Below are 15,089 nucleotides of genomic sequence, written 5' to 3'. Positions count from 1 at the left end.
ACAATGGATATATTTATTACTCACACCCCAAAATCACATGGGGATAAGAGGAAGAATCAATACATTCTGACTCGAGTTGAGATGGAAAGAGCCCCCAGCACCACGCAGACAGTGCAGCACTGTCTTTCCCCAGCTCTTCCCTGGCTCATCAGCTTGTTTTGGGAATAAAAATCCTTTCACTTTATTTGGTGTCAGAGGGAGTTGGCTGAACTGGAATACTTGAATGGTCAATACGATCCCCAGAAGGGCATCAAATGCCAGAGAGGGAGGTGGTGGAAGCATGCAGAGGGCAGACTGGCACAGCCTAAGCCCCCAGCCCCAGAGTTCTCTGTGCAAGCAGCTCCTGGGCTCCCACAGGCCTCTGCTCCCAGGGACCTGCACGGAGCTGACTGCAGGACTGGGAAATGATTGTGCTTCTCAGCTCACTACAAGGACTCTTCTCCCTATTCCTGCTTTCAGCAGCAGGAAGGGAGCACTCCATTCTCTTCCCTGGTGCAAAAGCACAGGGTGTACGTGTGTGTGTGGTGTAAAAATCCTGAAAAATATTGTGCAGCACCATTGGTTCAGTCCAGAGGGAAGCTGGGATACTCAACTGTTTGGTGGCTTGGTGGCTTCCAAAGTGTCATTTGGAAACAAATATTGCCTAAGGTAACATCCTCACAGTGGTTGGTAGTTCAAAGAGGCTCAAACACTGTCTTATCATTCCCATTAAACCCATGAACAATTCATCTCTCCCGGTCCCTTCCGCACACGAAAATTCCCAAACAAAATAAAAAGAAAAACCCAAGAAACCAAACAGGAATAAAATAAATAAATAAATAAATAAATAAAGGCATTCCCAAAACATTTATTTTGCTTCTTTCTCTCTCTCCAGTCAGCTCAGAGACACCGACGTCACCTACCTTCACCCGCTGAGCCGCGTACGGAGCTGGGAGCCCTGAACTGCAGCACTCCCGTGGTCTCTCCTCTGCTTCTGGAAACCTGGCCCCAGAGCTGGCACTGTCCCCACCCTCCTTCCATTCCCACGGATCAGTAACTCATTGGCTATATGGAAAAGAAGAGTATCCAAAGCACACGATGGCACATGGAGGCTGCAGAAAGCATCGGGAAAGGAGAACAGAACGACAGCAGCTGTTCCTCCTGCCCTAACTAAAGGCTGAGCCACGACACAACTCCCCCTCCAGCCCGACCAAAAGTGTGTCACCCCTCACCCAGACATTCTTGTGGTGCATTACTGGCACTTTATAGCAGTCTCATATGGTAGATACATGCACATGTCTGTGTGTTACATACAAAAGGTCTGATAACAGTAAAACATTGTTCCGAGAGATATAAAAAACCCAAGGAGTTGCATTAGCCAAAAAAAGTGTTTTGTGAGAAACAACAATAAAAATGATATAACCACAGCTTTTCTTTTCTTTAAAATTAGATAAATACCCAAAGCTATGATTTCACTTGGGGCCTCTGTACCTTGACAGGGAGTCCAATGGAGTATATCTGAAGGCACTTAATATCCTCTACTCAGCTGTAAGATGGTTGCACAGGGAGCTGGGGAGCTTGGGATGTGATTTGGGGCATGGAGGAGAGAGATGGATGAAAACAAGCCCTGAGGAGCCATGATCCACACAGCCCCAGGTGCCGAAATGAACACAAACGTACAACCCAGGTGTGGAGAAGGTCTCTCTTGTAAAAGAAAACTGCCAATTGCAAAAGTCTGTGTGTTTCTATGGACAGAGCACTTCATGCAACTCTGACAGTTCATCATACACTCTTAGAGATATTTAGCTTTGTCAGTTCATTGACCTCCTCAGTCCCCGCTTCCTCACAGTCATCCTTTTCCACGGCTTTGCCAAACCTGCACCTCTCCTCTGCCTTCACCGCATCTTTCTGGAGCTTCTTGGTGGAAGGAAGGATGTCCTTGGCTTCTGAGCTATCTGTGCCATGGGCTATCTTATCAGAATTCTGTACAGAAGGCACCAGGTTGGCAATCTCATCCGTCGGAGACCGCCCAATGCTGCCATCCACTTGAACCCGAATGTCTGGAGATATGGACAACTGGTGATGTGGCACGATCCCGTTGTCCATGCACTTGGGGTAAAGGTAGGTCTTCATCTGACCCTTCCCCTTCACATTGACCGTCCCCCTGTAGTCAAAGTCATACCCCATCTTGCTGAGGATGCGGTAGCTCTCCTCACTCACCTGGATGCGGCACTCGACGCCGGTGGTGTCCATCCTGCTGGCGATGTTCACAGTGTCCCCCCAAATGTCATACAGCAGCTTGGTGGTGCCGATGACCCCGGCCGTGAGGGGGCCGTGGTTGAAGCCAATCCGGAGCTTAAAGTTAAACCACAGCATGTTGTTGTTGAAGTCATCCACCACCCGCATCATTTCTTTGGCAAATTCAAAAAGGGTCTGCAGGTGCCCGTGGGGATGGCTGCTGTCCTGGCACTGCGAGGTGTTCAGCCCCGACGCCGCCATGTAGGTGGCCCCGATGGTTTTGATCTTCTCGATGCTGCCGTAGTGGGGTTTGCTCAGCAGCTCGTCGAAGTCCCCGATGAGCTCGTTCAGGACTCGGTAACACTCCTTGCCACCCTCGTAGTTCTCCTCGTAGAACTCGCTGAAGTTCACGATGCTGGCAAAGATCACCCCGCCGCTGTCGTGGTTTTTGGAATAGCTCTGGGACACCTTCAGCTGCTCGGCCACGTGGTACGGGATGATATTCCTCAGCAGCCAGTCAGCCTGGTCCCTCATGCTCTGGATCTTGGTGCGGTGCAGGTCGGCCTCCACGTCCCCGTGGTAGTGCAGCCTGTAACTGACCTCGAACTCGCGGTTCAGGAACCAGACGAGCAGGAGCAGCAGGAAGGACACCAGAACCACCTCCTGGCCGATGCGCTCCGCCGGCCGCTGCGCGCCACTCGGAGCCGAGCTGTTGCATGGGCTCCTTCTGGAGCTGCACAAAGGGGAGAACACACAGGTGCATTTTAAGTTAGGGCACTGCCATCCCTGCTTCACAGTTAGAAATCCTCTGCTGGAAAAGGAAGCGTGGGAAGTACAGTTACATACTAAATTATAAAATATGAATTGAGAACTTCATCTACTGTTAAGAAAACACCAAAGAATTAATTGAATTCTTAAACTCACTGAGTACTTCCTTAAACCCACCAAGTATTTATCATCACGTTCAGTGGCACAGCCCAATCCTGTTTTAAGAACTTCACCAAGGACACTGTTATCATTATATCTAAATACATAACCCGAAGCACTGCATGTAAATACATACCTGTGTGTGTTTAGGTATCTGAGTGCACTAAAAGTCTGTGTGTGGGGGTGTCTATCAAGTTTTGTGGAGTTTATCTGCTTTTGTATTTTTTTTTACCTCCAGTATTCACAACCAGCTGCTTTACACTCCTGTGCCCTTGCTTGTGTCCTCACCAAAGACCAGGAACCTTTGCCATTTGCCTTTAATGCTACCAAAGGGTTTGGGAGAAGATAACCCTGTAAAAGACACGTCGTGGAGAACCCCCGTGGCAGGGGGTCAGAACTGGATGAGCTTTAAGGTCCTTCTGACCCAGCCCAGTCTGTGGTTCTATGAACTGCATGGAAGTGGAGAGCAGGGCTGTGCTGATATCTATTCTATGATAAAACCACTTCAGCTCTTCACGGCAGAGACAGAAAGTTTCTCCAAGTGCCAAGATTACATAAAATAATCAAAAATTCCTGTCTGCCATAGACTGGGAGCAATATTTCAGATCCTCTCGACACTTCACTGCCTGCCTGTGCAGATTATGAGGCGCTGATGGAGCATCTGCCAGTGCCAAACCACCCTGAACGAGACATCTGTACTCTCCAATCTCAACTTTCTGCAGAGATGCAAAGACACAAATTGAATCTGAGAAGGCCCCACCTATGCAATCCCAGAAGCGAAGGCTAAACGCAGACAGCTTGGCATGCAGTCGTTTCTGCATTTTTGGGATAAAATCATGCCAAAGCTTGGGATTTGATATAAGCAGACATGCGCTGAAGTTTCTCAAGTTAAGAGATGGTCTGAAAAGGGAAAGCATCACATCAACCTTTCTCCTGGAGAGCCAGAAAGGAATCCACATTCAGCACTTGCCTGCATTTCTCTGGGAAGGCAGGAAGGGATTGAAACTCGGTACAACTGGAGCAACAGTTCAAGAAGAGAAGGCTGAATTTGTTACTGTAACATATGACAACATTCCTGAGTTAATTTTGTTTCTTCATGTCCATGGGGGACAGGCTTCCATCTTGGATGTATTTTAGAACTGGACATTATTACAGGCACAGTTTCTTTTACTGAGTTTCATTCTCAAATACTTGATTGACAGAAAAGTGTGATGGAAAAAAAAACACAGCACAGCTGGGAGACAGATGAACTTGCCCCATATCCAAAAACATTTATCTGTGCCGCAGTCTTTGTATTTATTCATTTTTTGACAGAAATCCTACAGGGAAAAAAGTATCCTGTGAGTGAAATATTTACAATACAGAGTGTGCAGGTTGAATTTCAGATGAAAAACAGGACAGATTACACTGGAAATGACTTCTTTTGTTTTCTACCATAAATACACTTCTCCCAGGAGAAGTGAAGGTGTATTCATTTTATTCCCTCCTCATGAGGGGACCATGAAAAGAGGAGATGTCCCTCAAAGCAGGGCCCCACCACCAAGTTCCTGTAGCTGCTGTACCAAGACCCTCCTTCCTCGCTGACTCTCAACAGAGCCTCTGTTATGAACCTGTTTATCTCCTCCTTTGAAAGAGACAAAGACATGGTTTAGTGGTGGCCTTGGCTGGGTAAATGGTTGGACTTGGTGGTCCCTTTCAGCTCAGGGTGTTCTATGAGTCCCTGATCTTTGGAGGTCTTTTTCATCCTAAATGACTCCCTAATTAGTTACTAGAAGGGAACAATTCCTGAAATACAGTCCTTGCTACCTATTTTGGAGGTGACAAAATGCCCTCCCAGCTTGATGGGCTTATAAAACAAAATGAGGGGATGGTAGGTAGAGAAAAGATCTTGGAAAATGAGAAGAGGTGAGGGAAAGTGAGGAAGGAATCTGGATTAAGGAGCACGATTCAGGTTCTTCTCTGAATCTGAGATCATTATTTCACACATCTTGTGGGCAGAGATCTGTGAAAGGATCTGAGCAATGTCTCTGGTACTGCCCTGAGAGTACAAGTTTGATCCAAACAATGCTCTCTAATATCAGACATTCCTGCCACAGGGTTTTATTTAAGTCATTAAAGGCTTTTTATTTACAGCTTGCTGTACAAAACACTCCTCAAAGCACTTTTAACTCCTCTCCAGTGAATGAGGTGAGTACCAGAAATGTTCCATGAGGAACAGTGGAAGGCAGGATATGCCTTCAGGGAAGGAGCTGCTGCCTCCTATTCCCCACTCCTGGGGGAATGGGCTGGCACCCGGGAGCTCTCCCTGATCTGCTCAGCTTGGCCTGACCTTGTTGGACACGTGGGCTCCAGCCCAGAGATCTGCAAGTTCAGGCAGTGACTCATTGAGCTCCTTCCATTCATGAGGAATGGTGTGGGATCCCAAAAAGAAACCGCAGTGGCTTCTCCAGAGCAGGCATTTTTATCCCCATGTACATCAGTATGGAAAGCCCTGATTCCAGCCTGAAGCAGAGAGCAACTGCATCCTCCTCATTTGGAAATCCAGCCTGAGGATGCTGCAGTGACCAGGATACAGGACCTACAGGGCTGTTAATCACCTCCCCCAGGCAGCAGCCATGACCTGGAGTCACCCTTTGGAATGAAAAGAACAACTCCCCCACACCTCCAACAAAAAGGATCAACAGCACCCCCTCTCCCCCCCCATCTTTCTCAATTCTACTTTTTATGAGGTGTTGCAGCAGAAAACTGATTTTAAAAATTATTCGAATTGAAATCTTGAGCTGATAATGTTTCTTTAACTTGAACTGGTGAAATGCTGCCCGGTACAGCCCCCTCACTATTAACTTTGCACCTCCATCCAGGCTGTGAACATGGAATAAGTGAGATTCTGGAGACAGAATCTCCTTTGGCTTGATCACAGATCATGAAGATAATGGCTTTCCACTTACAGAGTTTTCTGGAAAGCCAGTTTTCTTCTGAGCCAGTAACCCCTGTTCAGATTTGGATATCTTGCTACATTGAAAGAGGATGCCTCTGCTTGCTAAATGTGAGAGAAGAATGCAAGGGAGGAAAGGTGTGGAAAAGGGATCAAACTGCTGCTTTCCATGAAAAACGTGCAGAGGATGCCTATAAAACCTTCCCTCCAACCAGGTGGATTCCAGTCCCCGCACAAGTGGCCGATTGCTGCTCCCCCTTGAGCAGCCACACTGGAAAGTGGCACATCCCACCTGCTCTGAGGTGAGGAAGGAATGAAAATGAGAAATATTTCCTGGTTAAAAGACAAATTTCATGGTTGAAGAACTGGGCTGCCTGGAAAACAAGGCAAACATTTTTATTTACAGATAGCCCAGAGATGAACTCTGTGCTAAGGCTTCATTACCATTACACTCTGTCTCTTCCCAGGCAACATTAATATTATCTCTATTCTCGATCAAGGAAAGGGAACAGCCTCATTAAAGGCAACACACAAGCTTGTCCAGCCCTCTTAGAACATGGGAAAACTTTAGTGCTGAGTGGGGTAAGCAAAGAACCTGATTTATTTAATTCTGGTAGAAAGGTGCAGCAAAAAATTTTGTTAGGCTAAGAGAGTTTTGTCTTTTAGTAGTCCATTACCAGAAAAAAGGGGTAATTCTGTACTCTAGAAACATGTTATGCAATAATATACAGTGTAGGAGCTCTGAAAAAAGAAGCAAAATTCTGTTTAATGGCAGAAACAGAATAGGATTAACTCCCAGTTCTCTCTTTTAACTTCCAATACTTGTTAATGTCCCAAGTTTGGGGAGGGTCAGGCCAGGGGAGCTGGACTGAAGGGCAGTGCTGAGCAGAATTAGCACATGGGTCTCTTCCTCAGCTGAAGAAACACAGACAACATCCTAATAAAATGGGAAAAATGAAGTTTAGAAATGTTTAATGGGTGACATATTTTGGTCAGTGTCTTAGATCACAAGCCAAGCTTTGTAGAGGAGGCAAAGCCTCACTTTCACAGGAGACACCACCATGGTTTGGTCCTCAGCTGCTCTCACCTTCACCTGTCATGAGTTAGAAGTTACATATTTATGGAAGAGAAATATCTGCAGGAAAACAATGCTTGGCAGGTGATCTTTTCACAGATTTCTGTCACTGAGGAGAAGATCAGTTGTCAAAGACTTAAGGTAGGATGAATTATTGATCAGTAATTAGCAGCTGGCCAGGAGCCTGCTGAGCTGCTGCTGTCATTCTGAGCAGCACAAAAACTTCACAGACAAAAACTAAGGCTGATCCTAAGACAGTACTGCAGTGATCACCATACTAATGTTTACCAAAAAAGGCCCCTCTAGTCTTCTGGCTTTTAATTTCCATTCTGGTTTCAGTGAACTGGAATTCAGCTAAAAAAAAATTCACAAGTTAAAATTAGCAAAACCCTTGTAAGTAAAGCCAGAGTCCCCCAAACACCAACAGGGTATTAAGTGCTGAATCCATGGTGAGGAAATAGCCAAAGAAACACAGTTCTCATCTCTCTGTACTAAACCCCATGTAGTTTCTAAACTACCACAGCATTTGTGGAGATGAAGAGTTATTAAAAAGGAATTTTGTTTTGACACATCCTCTCAGGACAAGCAACATGCTCCTGAAAATCCCTTTTAGATCGAGCCAAACGTGGCCCAAATATTGCCCCCAAATTTGCAATGAGCAAACACAGATTTTCTGATACAAAGACCAGTAAAAACACTTCAAAATGTATTGCAAAACCTTGCAATAAATCCACGACAAACATTGAAATCACCAGAGTGAATCTCTAACATGCTTATTTTAAGGGGCCATTAATAACCCAGGAAGGGATTTTTGTTTGCTTTGAAAGGCTGGGGGCTAAAATTTCCTTTGCTCTCAGTTTTGTGACTCCCTGCTCTGCCCAGGAGAGGTGACAGCCAGGCCCAGACTGTCACATCCCACCGTGGGAAGGCAGCTGGCTGCACATCCAGCTTTTCCAGAGGAATTCTCCTCTCAGGGAATTCTCACCTGTCCAGCTGTGAGAGCATCCAACTCACACTGCTTCTGAATGGTGCAAATCAGCCAAGGAAATCAAATAAACAGCTCGTGGTGGACAGATAATGCTCTAAAAACTGCTGCTACTGGAAAAAGAGATGCTGTTTTAAATAGCTCCTCCATAGTTCTATTTCCTAGAAATCCAATCTAAGGAGAAAATATCATTATGCAACTCTGTGACTTCAGCACCAGCCCTGATGAATTTTGCTCATACCCAAGTCATCTGTAAAGGAAATTACATGAGCAGCTTAAACACAACTTGCTGAACCAATTTGTTGAATTCCCAAGTTATTACTGTGGATGCAAAGTTTTGCTACATGTAATTCACTGAAAATGTTTCTATCCCTAAATATTAAGATGGTAATTTTATATAAAACTTACCTAAAGTTCTGCGCCAAATCTAGATGAGGAGCTTCCATGGAGCTGAAATGAAAAAAACACAGATTTCAGAGGGAAAATTCAAGCAATAAACAAACATTCCTGAAGGATTCCAGACAGAATTTTCAATTTCTCTATTGCACAGACCTGATAACTGCACACAAACTTTGTCTGAACATGATTTATCTGCTTGGAAGAAGGAACCAGCCAGAGATGTAAATCCCTGTAAAGGGAACTTTGTGATGCCTGGAACAAGCAACTGTTAAACAATCCCATCTTACCTGGAAAATAGGGAAAAGCAATCCCAGAATTCTAAGACTCTGTTATGCCTTCATCTTACGTGAGCATACAGCAGAAAGATTTTAACAATAAAACACGACCCAAACATCTCCAAACAAAAACTAGAAGTCCCAAAACCAAACCAACAAAACAAACAAACAAACAAACAAAAACAAAAAAATTCCCCCAAATCCCCAAAACCCTAACAAGCACAGAACACATTTTTAAAGGTGCCAATAGAGAAAATAAGTAGTTCAAGCACTTTTCTTATTTACTTGTGTTACAATTTGTCTACTGCAATCAAGTAGCAAGAGAGTATCAAGCTCTCAGTATTAGTTACAACAGGAAAAGGAAGTAAAACTGCAGAATAGATCTGTCTTGTGGTGCAGACAGGGCTGCAATTGCCACTGTGACAAAAAAAAAAAAAAATCAGAATCATGGTATGAGATGAACAAAAAGATTATTAACAAACTGAAGTAATGGGTTTCACTAACTAAACCTGTGTGACTTTTGCTCAGGATCAACTCTACCAATCACCTTTTCAGACTTGCAGTTGAACAGCTCTATTACTTGAAATGTTTATTTTTGAGGGATGAAATAACATATTCCATGATTTCTGAACCTTGCCCATTTATGGTCACTGCTGTTCACACCACAGGTGGAAATACACCATCATTTGTAACATTTATTAAGTTCATGGGGTTTTCTGACATTCACAGAGCCCCTTTAGCACAAGAGCTGATGCTGTGACTTGACACAACAGCAAGGTTTCCACCTCTCAGCTTTGGAAGAGCCATTCCCAGTCACTTAATAAAGTTGAAATGCAGGGAAAATCCCCCATTCTGTGTCTTTCTTTCTGCACAAAGTCTGGACACAGAGCTTGTCCAGGAGTGTATTACACTGCCCCCTTGTACCAAGCTCTGCCAGCAACCCCCAGGGAGCTGCACTGGGGAAGGGAAGGAGCTCCAGGGGTTCCTGCTGAGGGGAATTAGGGAAGAGCAATCAAGGAATCAAGAAATGGCATCAAGGGTCTGCTCTCCACTAATTCTCCTGAAAAAGCAAACCTGGGGCTGAGTTTGGAGCTAGGTGGGGGTCAGGCTCTGCTCCCAGGGAATAAGTGACAACACAAGAGGAAACGGCCTCAAGTTGTGCCAGGGGAGGTTTAGATGGATATTAGGGGAAAAAAAAAAAAAAAGTCTTAAGCAAAAGCCCTGGCACAACTGCCCAGGGCAGTGGTGGAGTACCCATCCCTGGGGGGATTTAAAAGTCCTGTGGGTGTGGCACTTGGGGACATGGTTCATTGGTGGCTTTGGCAGTGCTGGGGGAACAGCTGAAGCTGATGATCCCTGAGGGCTTTTCCAGCCTAAAGGCTTCTGTGATTCCATGATTCTCAGTGAAGCTGTGGCTGGCCAGTGAAAGCACCAGTGAAACCCAAAGGGAGAAAGTCTTTGTGACTGGGAGAGGGCCACTCAGTGCTGGGGGACAGATGATGTTCACTGGGATTACTGGATCCTGAACCCAACAGGACAAATCCATGAGGAGACAAGGGAGGCTTCAGAACAAAACACTCTTCTTCTGCACTGAAGCTGGAGAGAATTCCCCTATCCAAGCCCTTTGCAGACAGACAAGAAAGGGATTTTTCTGTAGTCAATATGATCTAGAAATCATTTGTCAATGGACTCCAGCTCCAGGATATTTTTTCCCAGGACTTTCTCCCTTCAACCCTTACAGCCACCTCAAATCACAGATGTGAACAGGTGTGAGAGGTGACTTTTATTCTCCCTTTTTTTAAAATACAAATTTGATCAAGATTAAAAGGTACTACTTAGAGAGGCAATTAAAGCTAAATACTCACTAAAATACGTATCTGCAAACACTTTCTGGTTTGTTTGGGGTTTTTTTTATGTTTTTCACCTTCTGATTCAGCAGGTCTCTGAAAGAGAGCAACTGACTGATTGAGGAGAAGACTTTGCTAAGTCCATCCCAAGGGAGGATTTTAAGCCACTGAGAAGTGCAAGTTGATTATAAAATTTTGCCAATAGGAGCAGAAGGCTGGAAGGACCCCCTTAACTCTCTTGGCAAGAAAACAGGAGAATACTGCAAAAAAATTCTCCTTGCAGAAAATCGCGTATCAGAGGAAAACTGAAAAAATTTAAGGTTACTGCACAGAAACGGAATTATCTTGATTCCCCTGGTTACTGTTCTGCAGAGTCCTCTGAAAAGGCAGGAGAATGGAACTGGGTATTAGATCCCTTTAAAACTAAACACCTGCCTTCCACATTGGAAAATGCATTGAGGAAGGAGGTGGAAGAAGAATACCTGATTCCTAAGGGCAAAATTAAATCCAGAGGGGTGTTGGGGAGCAGCTGGGCTCTCTGGCACCACCAAATACCTGGGAAATTCCTTAATAAAGTAGAGTTTCAAACTAGTGGTGAAAGGCAATTCTGTGGGTCTGTATCTGTGTCCTAGGAACACATCAGGAAGCACAGAGTGTCACACAGAAGAGGTCACCCTGAAATCCTTCAGAAAAAAAAAATGAAGAAATAAAATAATTAAGGTTGAGATGCTGGAGCAAGTCATGGCAGACAGCAAAATCCTGTGCATCAGCCCCTTGTTTTCCTGGGGAAAGCCCAGCTGTGTGTCCCCTGAGTGGGTGAGGCTCACCTGGAGGGGCACAAGGAGACGTAGAGCAGGATGAGCAGCACTGCTCCCACCACGGTTGCCAGCAGGGATCTCATCCAGGAGCTGAGCTGGCAGAAGTTACAGTACTGCACAATGGTGATGAGAATGGCACAACACATAAACATGGTGTACTGCAACAGAGAGAGAGAGGGGGGTTAACAGCTGCCCAGGGCCCTGCCACGCATCCACTGAAAGGGGGCCAGCAGGGAGAAGGGGATTATTCCTCCTGGATGATGGGCACAGGGTGTGATCCCACGTGAAGATGGACATCTTCCCTTCCAGGAGCAAGAAAATCTTTAGCACTGCTGGTTTGTCACCATTTTCCCTGGATGAAGTTTTTTATCACACACTTGTTATTTCAGCGATGTCCAGAGCTTCCAGCTTACCTTGGCCAAAAAGCTCAGTGCCTCTTCTCATTCAAAAAAAAAAAAAAAAGGGAAAAAAAGAAGGTGAAAATTCCTGGCAAACCCCTCTCCAATGCTGGAGTTAGATCCTGCCTGCTTTAAACGAGTATCAAAATTCCATTGCACTGAAAATGCAAAATGCAATTTCACCCACCTGCTTGCTTTTAAAAACCCTCCTGAGAGAACATCCTCACACTGCCCTGTGACAGCTGGATCCAGGGAAGGAAAGATCTGCCTCGGTGACAAAAGGCAGCTTCAGTCACTGGCAACTCACACTTGGTAACACAACCACTTGTGACAATTTGAAAGGACAAATTCCAATTTTCTGTTCCAAGTGCCTCATCTCAAAACCCCTTTACCTCTCCACAACTTTACAGGATAAGGGAAAGGAAGTGCAGGACAGATGATAGCCCAGAGCACCTTCATTTCCCAGGTACAACATTAGAGTGCTCAAAACTCTCAAGTGTGCCAATGATGCACCAGTTTTGGTTTCCCAAGAACATTCATGACCATCCAAGCTGAACCAGAGACTCCACACTTGGATTAAGGAGTTCTGGTCTAGCTTTATGCTGTGTTTTGCAGCATGAAATGATCATTCTCTCCCTTTTTCTCTTTAGGTGTCCTGTGCAGCTGAAGTGCAGACTCTGCAGCCTGGCAGTCCTGTGGCATAACAGACAAGCATGTCATTGAGAGAAGACATAGTGTATGGGAAAAATCCTTACACAGTTCACTATTTTTAAACCACAAACAACAACAACAACAACTGTTGTTTTTTAAAATTGCTGAAAAACTAATAAAAGGAATTGCAGAAGTGTCCATAAAAAATATAACTTAAACTTACTTTTTCCCCCCCATTTCAGGTCTCCTAAAGTAGCAGAGCACTGGTTCTCACTCCAAGTGATGCCCCAGCATGAAGCCAGCCTATAGAGGGTCAGGTTGTGCTGGATTCTACTATGGATGCATGGCTTTGGAAAGTTTTTTTTTTTATGGTTGTTTTTGTTAATTTTCATTTTAATTCTTTTATATCCAGGGAGTGTATAAAATGCTATGAATAAAAAAAAAACTTTGCAAAACCATGTCATAGTAAAGTAGGACACTTACCTGACCCTCTATAGTTTGACTCCATTTCCTAGAGCTCCGTGAATGTGGAAACACTGAGCACAAGCCAAGGTGGGACATGTCTTGGAGAGTGAGCCCACAGCCCCACGACTCTGGAGCACCTGCAAGAGGAAAGAAAGCAAAGTTCATTCTCAGTTTGGTGATGAAAATCACTATTTTACTGCTGCTGCCTGAAGTGTTTTGACTCAACCTGACCTGCTGTATTGAGAACACACTCACAAAGTGGTTCTTCTGATATTATCTGAAACACTTGGAGAGATGATCAAGGATGGTGATGAATGGGATGGTATCAAAATCAGTGGACAGATTTGAGAGATTTGAAGGTTTTCAGCTCCCTTCCCTTGAGGAAAACATTCCCATGGTTCGTTTACTGATAATCATGCAGGGGAAAGACCATCATTAGACTGAACAAACAAATCAATTTACAGCTTAAAAGTTCTTAACTAAAGTTCCAAAAGGTAGAAGCTTCAGAATGATCTTAAGCACGGGGTGGAACAGAATGTCAACCACACCCTCCTGTGACTGTGATAACCACAGGATGTGTGTTTAAATCAGCAAGGACCAAAAAATGTGTGGTCACATGTTCCCATGGAACAACCACTCCCCAGTACCCAGGAATAAGCTGTGATACGAAGAGTGGAGAGGATCTGGTCATTACCTACACCCAGGGCCCTGAAATAGCAAGAGATTTGTGAAACACAATTCCCTGAAGATCCTGGAAAGGAAGGATTGCACACTGTGCTGCCTAAGAGAAACCTGCAGAGAAACTATCTTTCATCTCCAGCTTGAGGCCATTTTATTCAGTTTTTAAGCCTTGATTTTATGCTACAGTTGGGCTTTAAATTAAACTGTTCTTCCCCCTCCTCACTTGCCCATGGCAAGGGGCTGGAACAAGAGGTGCCTTCTAATCTAAACCATTCTGTGATTCTATGAATGTTTAACCCCTTGTTCTCCTCTTCTGAGTGCTTTTAAAAACAGAGACACCAAATTCTCTATGGCTCTCTGTGTCTGAGTTAAATATGCCAATTTCTTTCCATTCCTTTTCAGAAGGCAGTCATTGCATTCCTTTAACCATTCCCACAGCCCCTGCAATGGCCACTTCTAGGTACCAAGTGCTCTCTCCTTTGAGTTCATTTAATCTCCAAAGCCAAAACCTCCCTCACAAATCCTGTTCTCACTGTTGAGGTTCACTGATACAGCTTCTCTGACTCCAAACTCCAAATCCAGGCCAGGGTGATAATCCAGAGATAAACCACTTGCATTATCTCAAAAAAAATTCCAGCAGAAGTGCTTGGTCTAAGAGGAAAAAGGCATGCAAGCAGCAGGAATTTCTAGGTATCCTCTCCCCTTTTGTCTGAGAGTTTTCACCATGACTGTGTTTACACAACAGACCAGAAATTCCATCATCCACAAAGCCCCATCCCTCCAAGGGATCCGTATCAAACAGCTGTAGAGCAGGAGGGAGGTGGAAGAAGGCAGGCAAGCAACAAGCTTTGTTAGCTCCAAACCATCACATTATGGAATGAAATTCAACGACTTACATGTATATTTGTTTCAAAATCAGAGGTGAAGTGTGAAAAAACTGCAAGAGCTGGGAGAGAAACCAGGATTGCACCAAAGAAGTGTCGAGGCAGCCAGCCAGATATCAGCTCCAGGAGACGCTTGGTGCAAGTCATCACCTCCTCCAGGAAGAAAGCCATCCTGGAACACAGGAAAGCAGGGATCCAGGCATCAGTGGGAGCACATCTCCTTGTACCTCTCATTTACCTGGAATAGTACAGCTTCAAATCCATCACTTAGGCTCTGTGAGTAACCAAGTTGCCACAGCACCTGCTGGTGATTCCAGGGAATAATCCAGCCTGAGTGTTTGCTCCGCTGAGGAGGGGCAGCAAAAGGAGGGAGAGCCTCAGCATGGTGGCTTTGAGGAAGCAAAAGGAAAGCCAAACTTCACTTCTTTGGAAGGTTAAGCAGAGGGAAGACTCCACTCCATTCATAAAAAGAAGCAGGCAGGGAGAGGGAAAACTTTTACAAGTTGAAGTTACTGAAAATAACACCAGGAAT

General features: G+C 44.8%; 1 protein-coding gene across 2 annotated transcripts in view; it reads right to left on the bottom strand.

Moving 5' to 3' along the window:
* Positions 1-827: 827 nt before the first annotated feature.
* Positions 828-15,089, bottom strand: part of ADCY9 (adenylate cyclase 9) — an 82,574-nt gene continuing 68,312 nt past the window's right edge. For both annotated transcript variants that reach the window (XM_062503934.1, XM_062503933.1), the window contains 4 exons: positions 14,570-14,729; positions 11,488-11,636; positions 8,548-8,589; positions 828-2,950 (listed from right to left, as the gene is read on the bottom strand). In XM_062503934.1, the coding sequence (XP_062359918.1) occupies positions 1,762-2,950; positions 8,548-8,589; positions 11,488-11,636; positions 14,570-14,729 (1,540 nt within the window). In that variant the 3' untranslated portion in view covers positions 828-1,761. The remainder of the gene's footprint in view (positions 2,951-8,547; positions 8,590-11,487; positions 11,637-14,569; positions 14,730-15,089) is intronic.

The sequence above is a fragment of the Cinclus cinclus genome, chromosome 16 (assembly GCF_963662255.1).
Source record: "Cinclus cinclus chromosome 16, bCinCin1.1, whole genome shotgun sequence".
Lineage (NCBI taxonomy): Eukaryota > Metazoa > Chordata > Aves > Passeriformes > Cinclidae > Cinclus > Cinclus cinclus.
The sequence above is the reverse complement of the archived record's forward strand: the minus strand, read 5'-3'. Positions and strand labels throughout refer to the sequence as shown.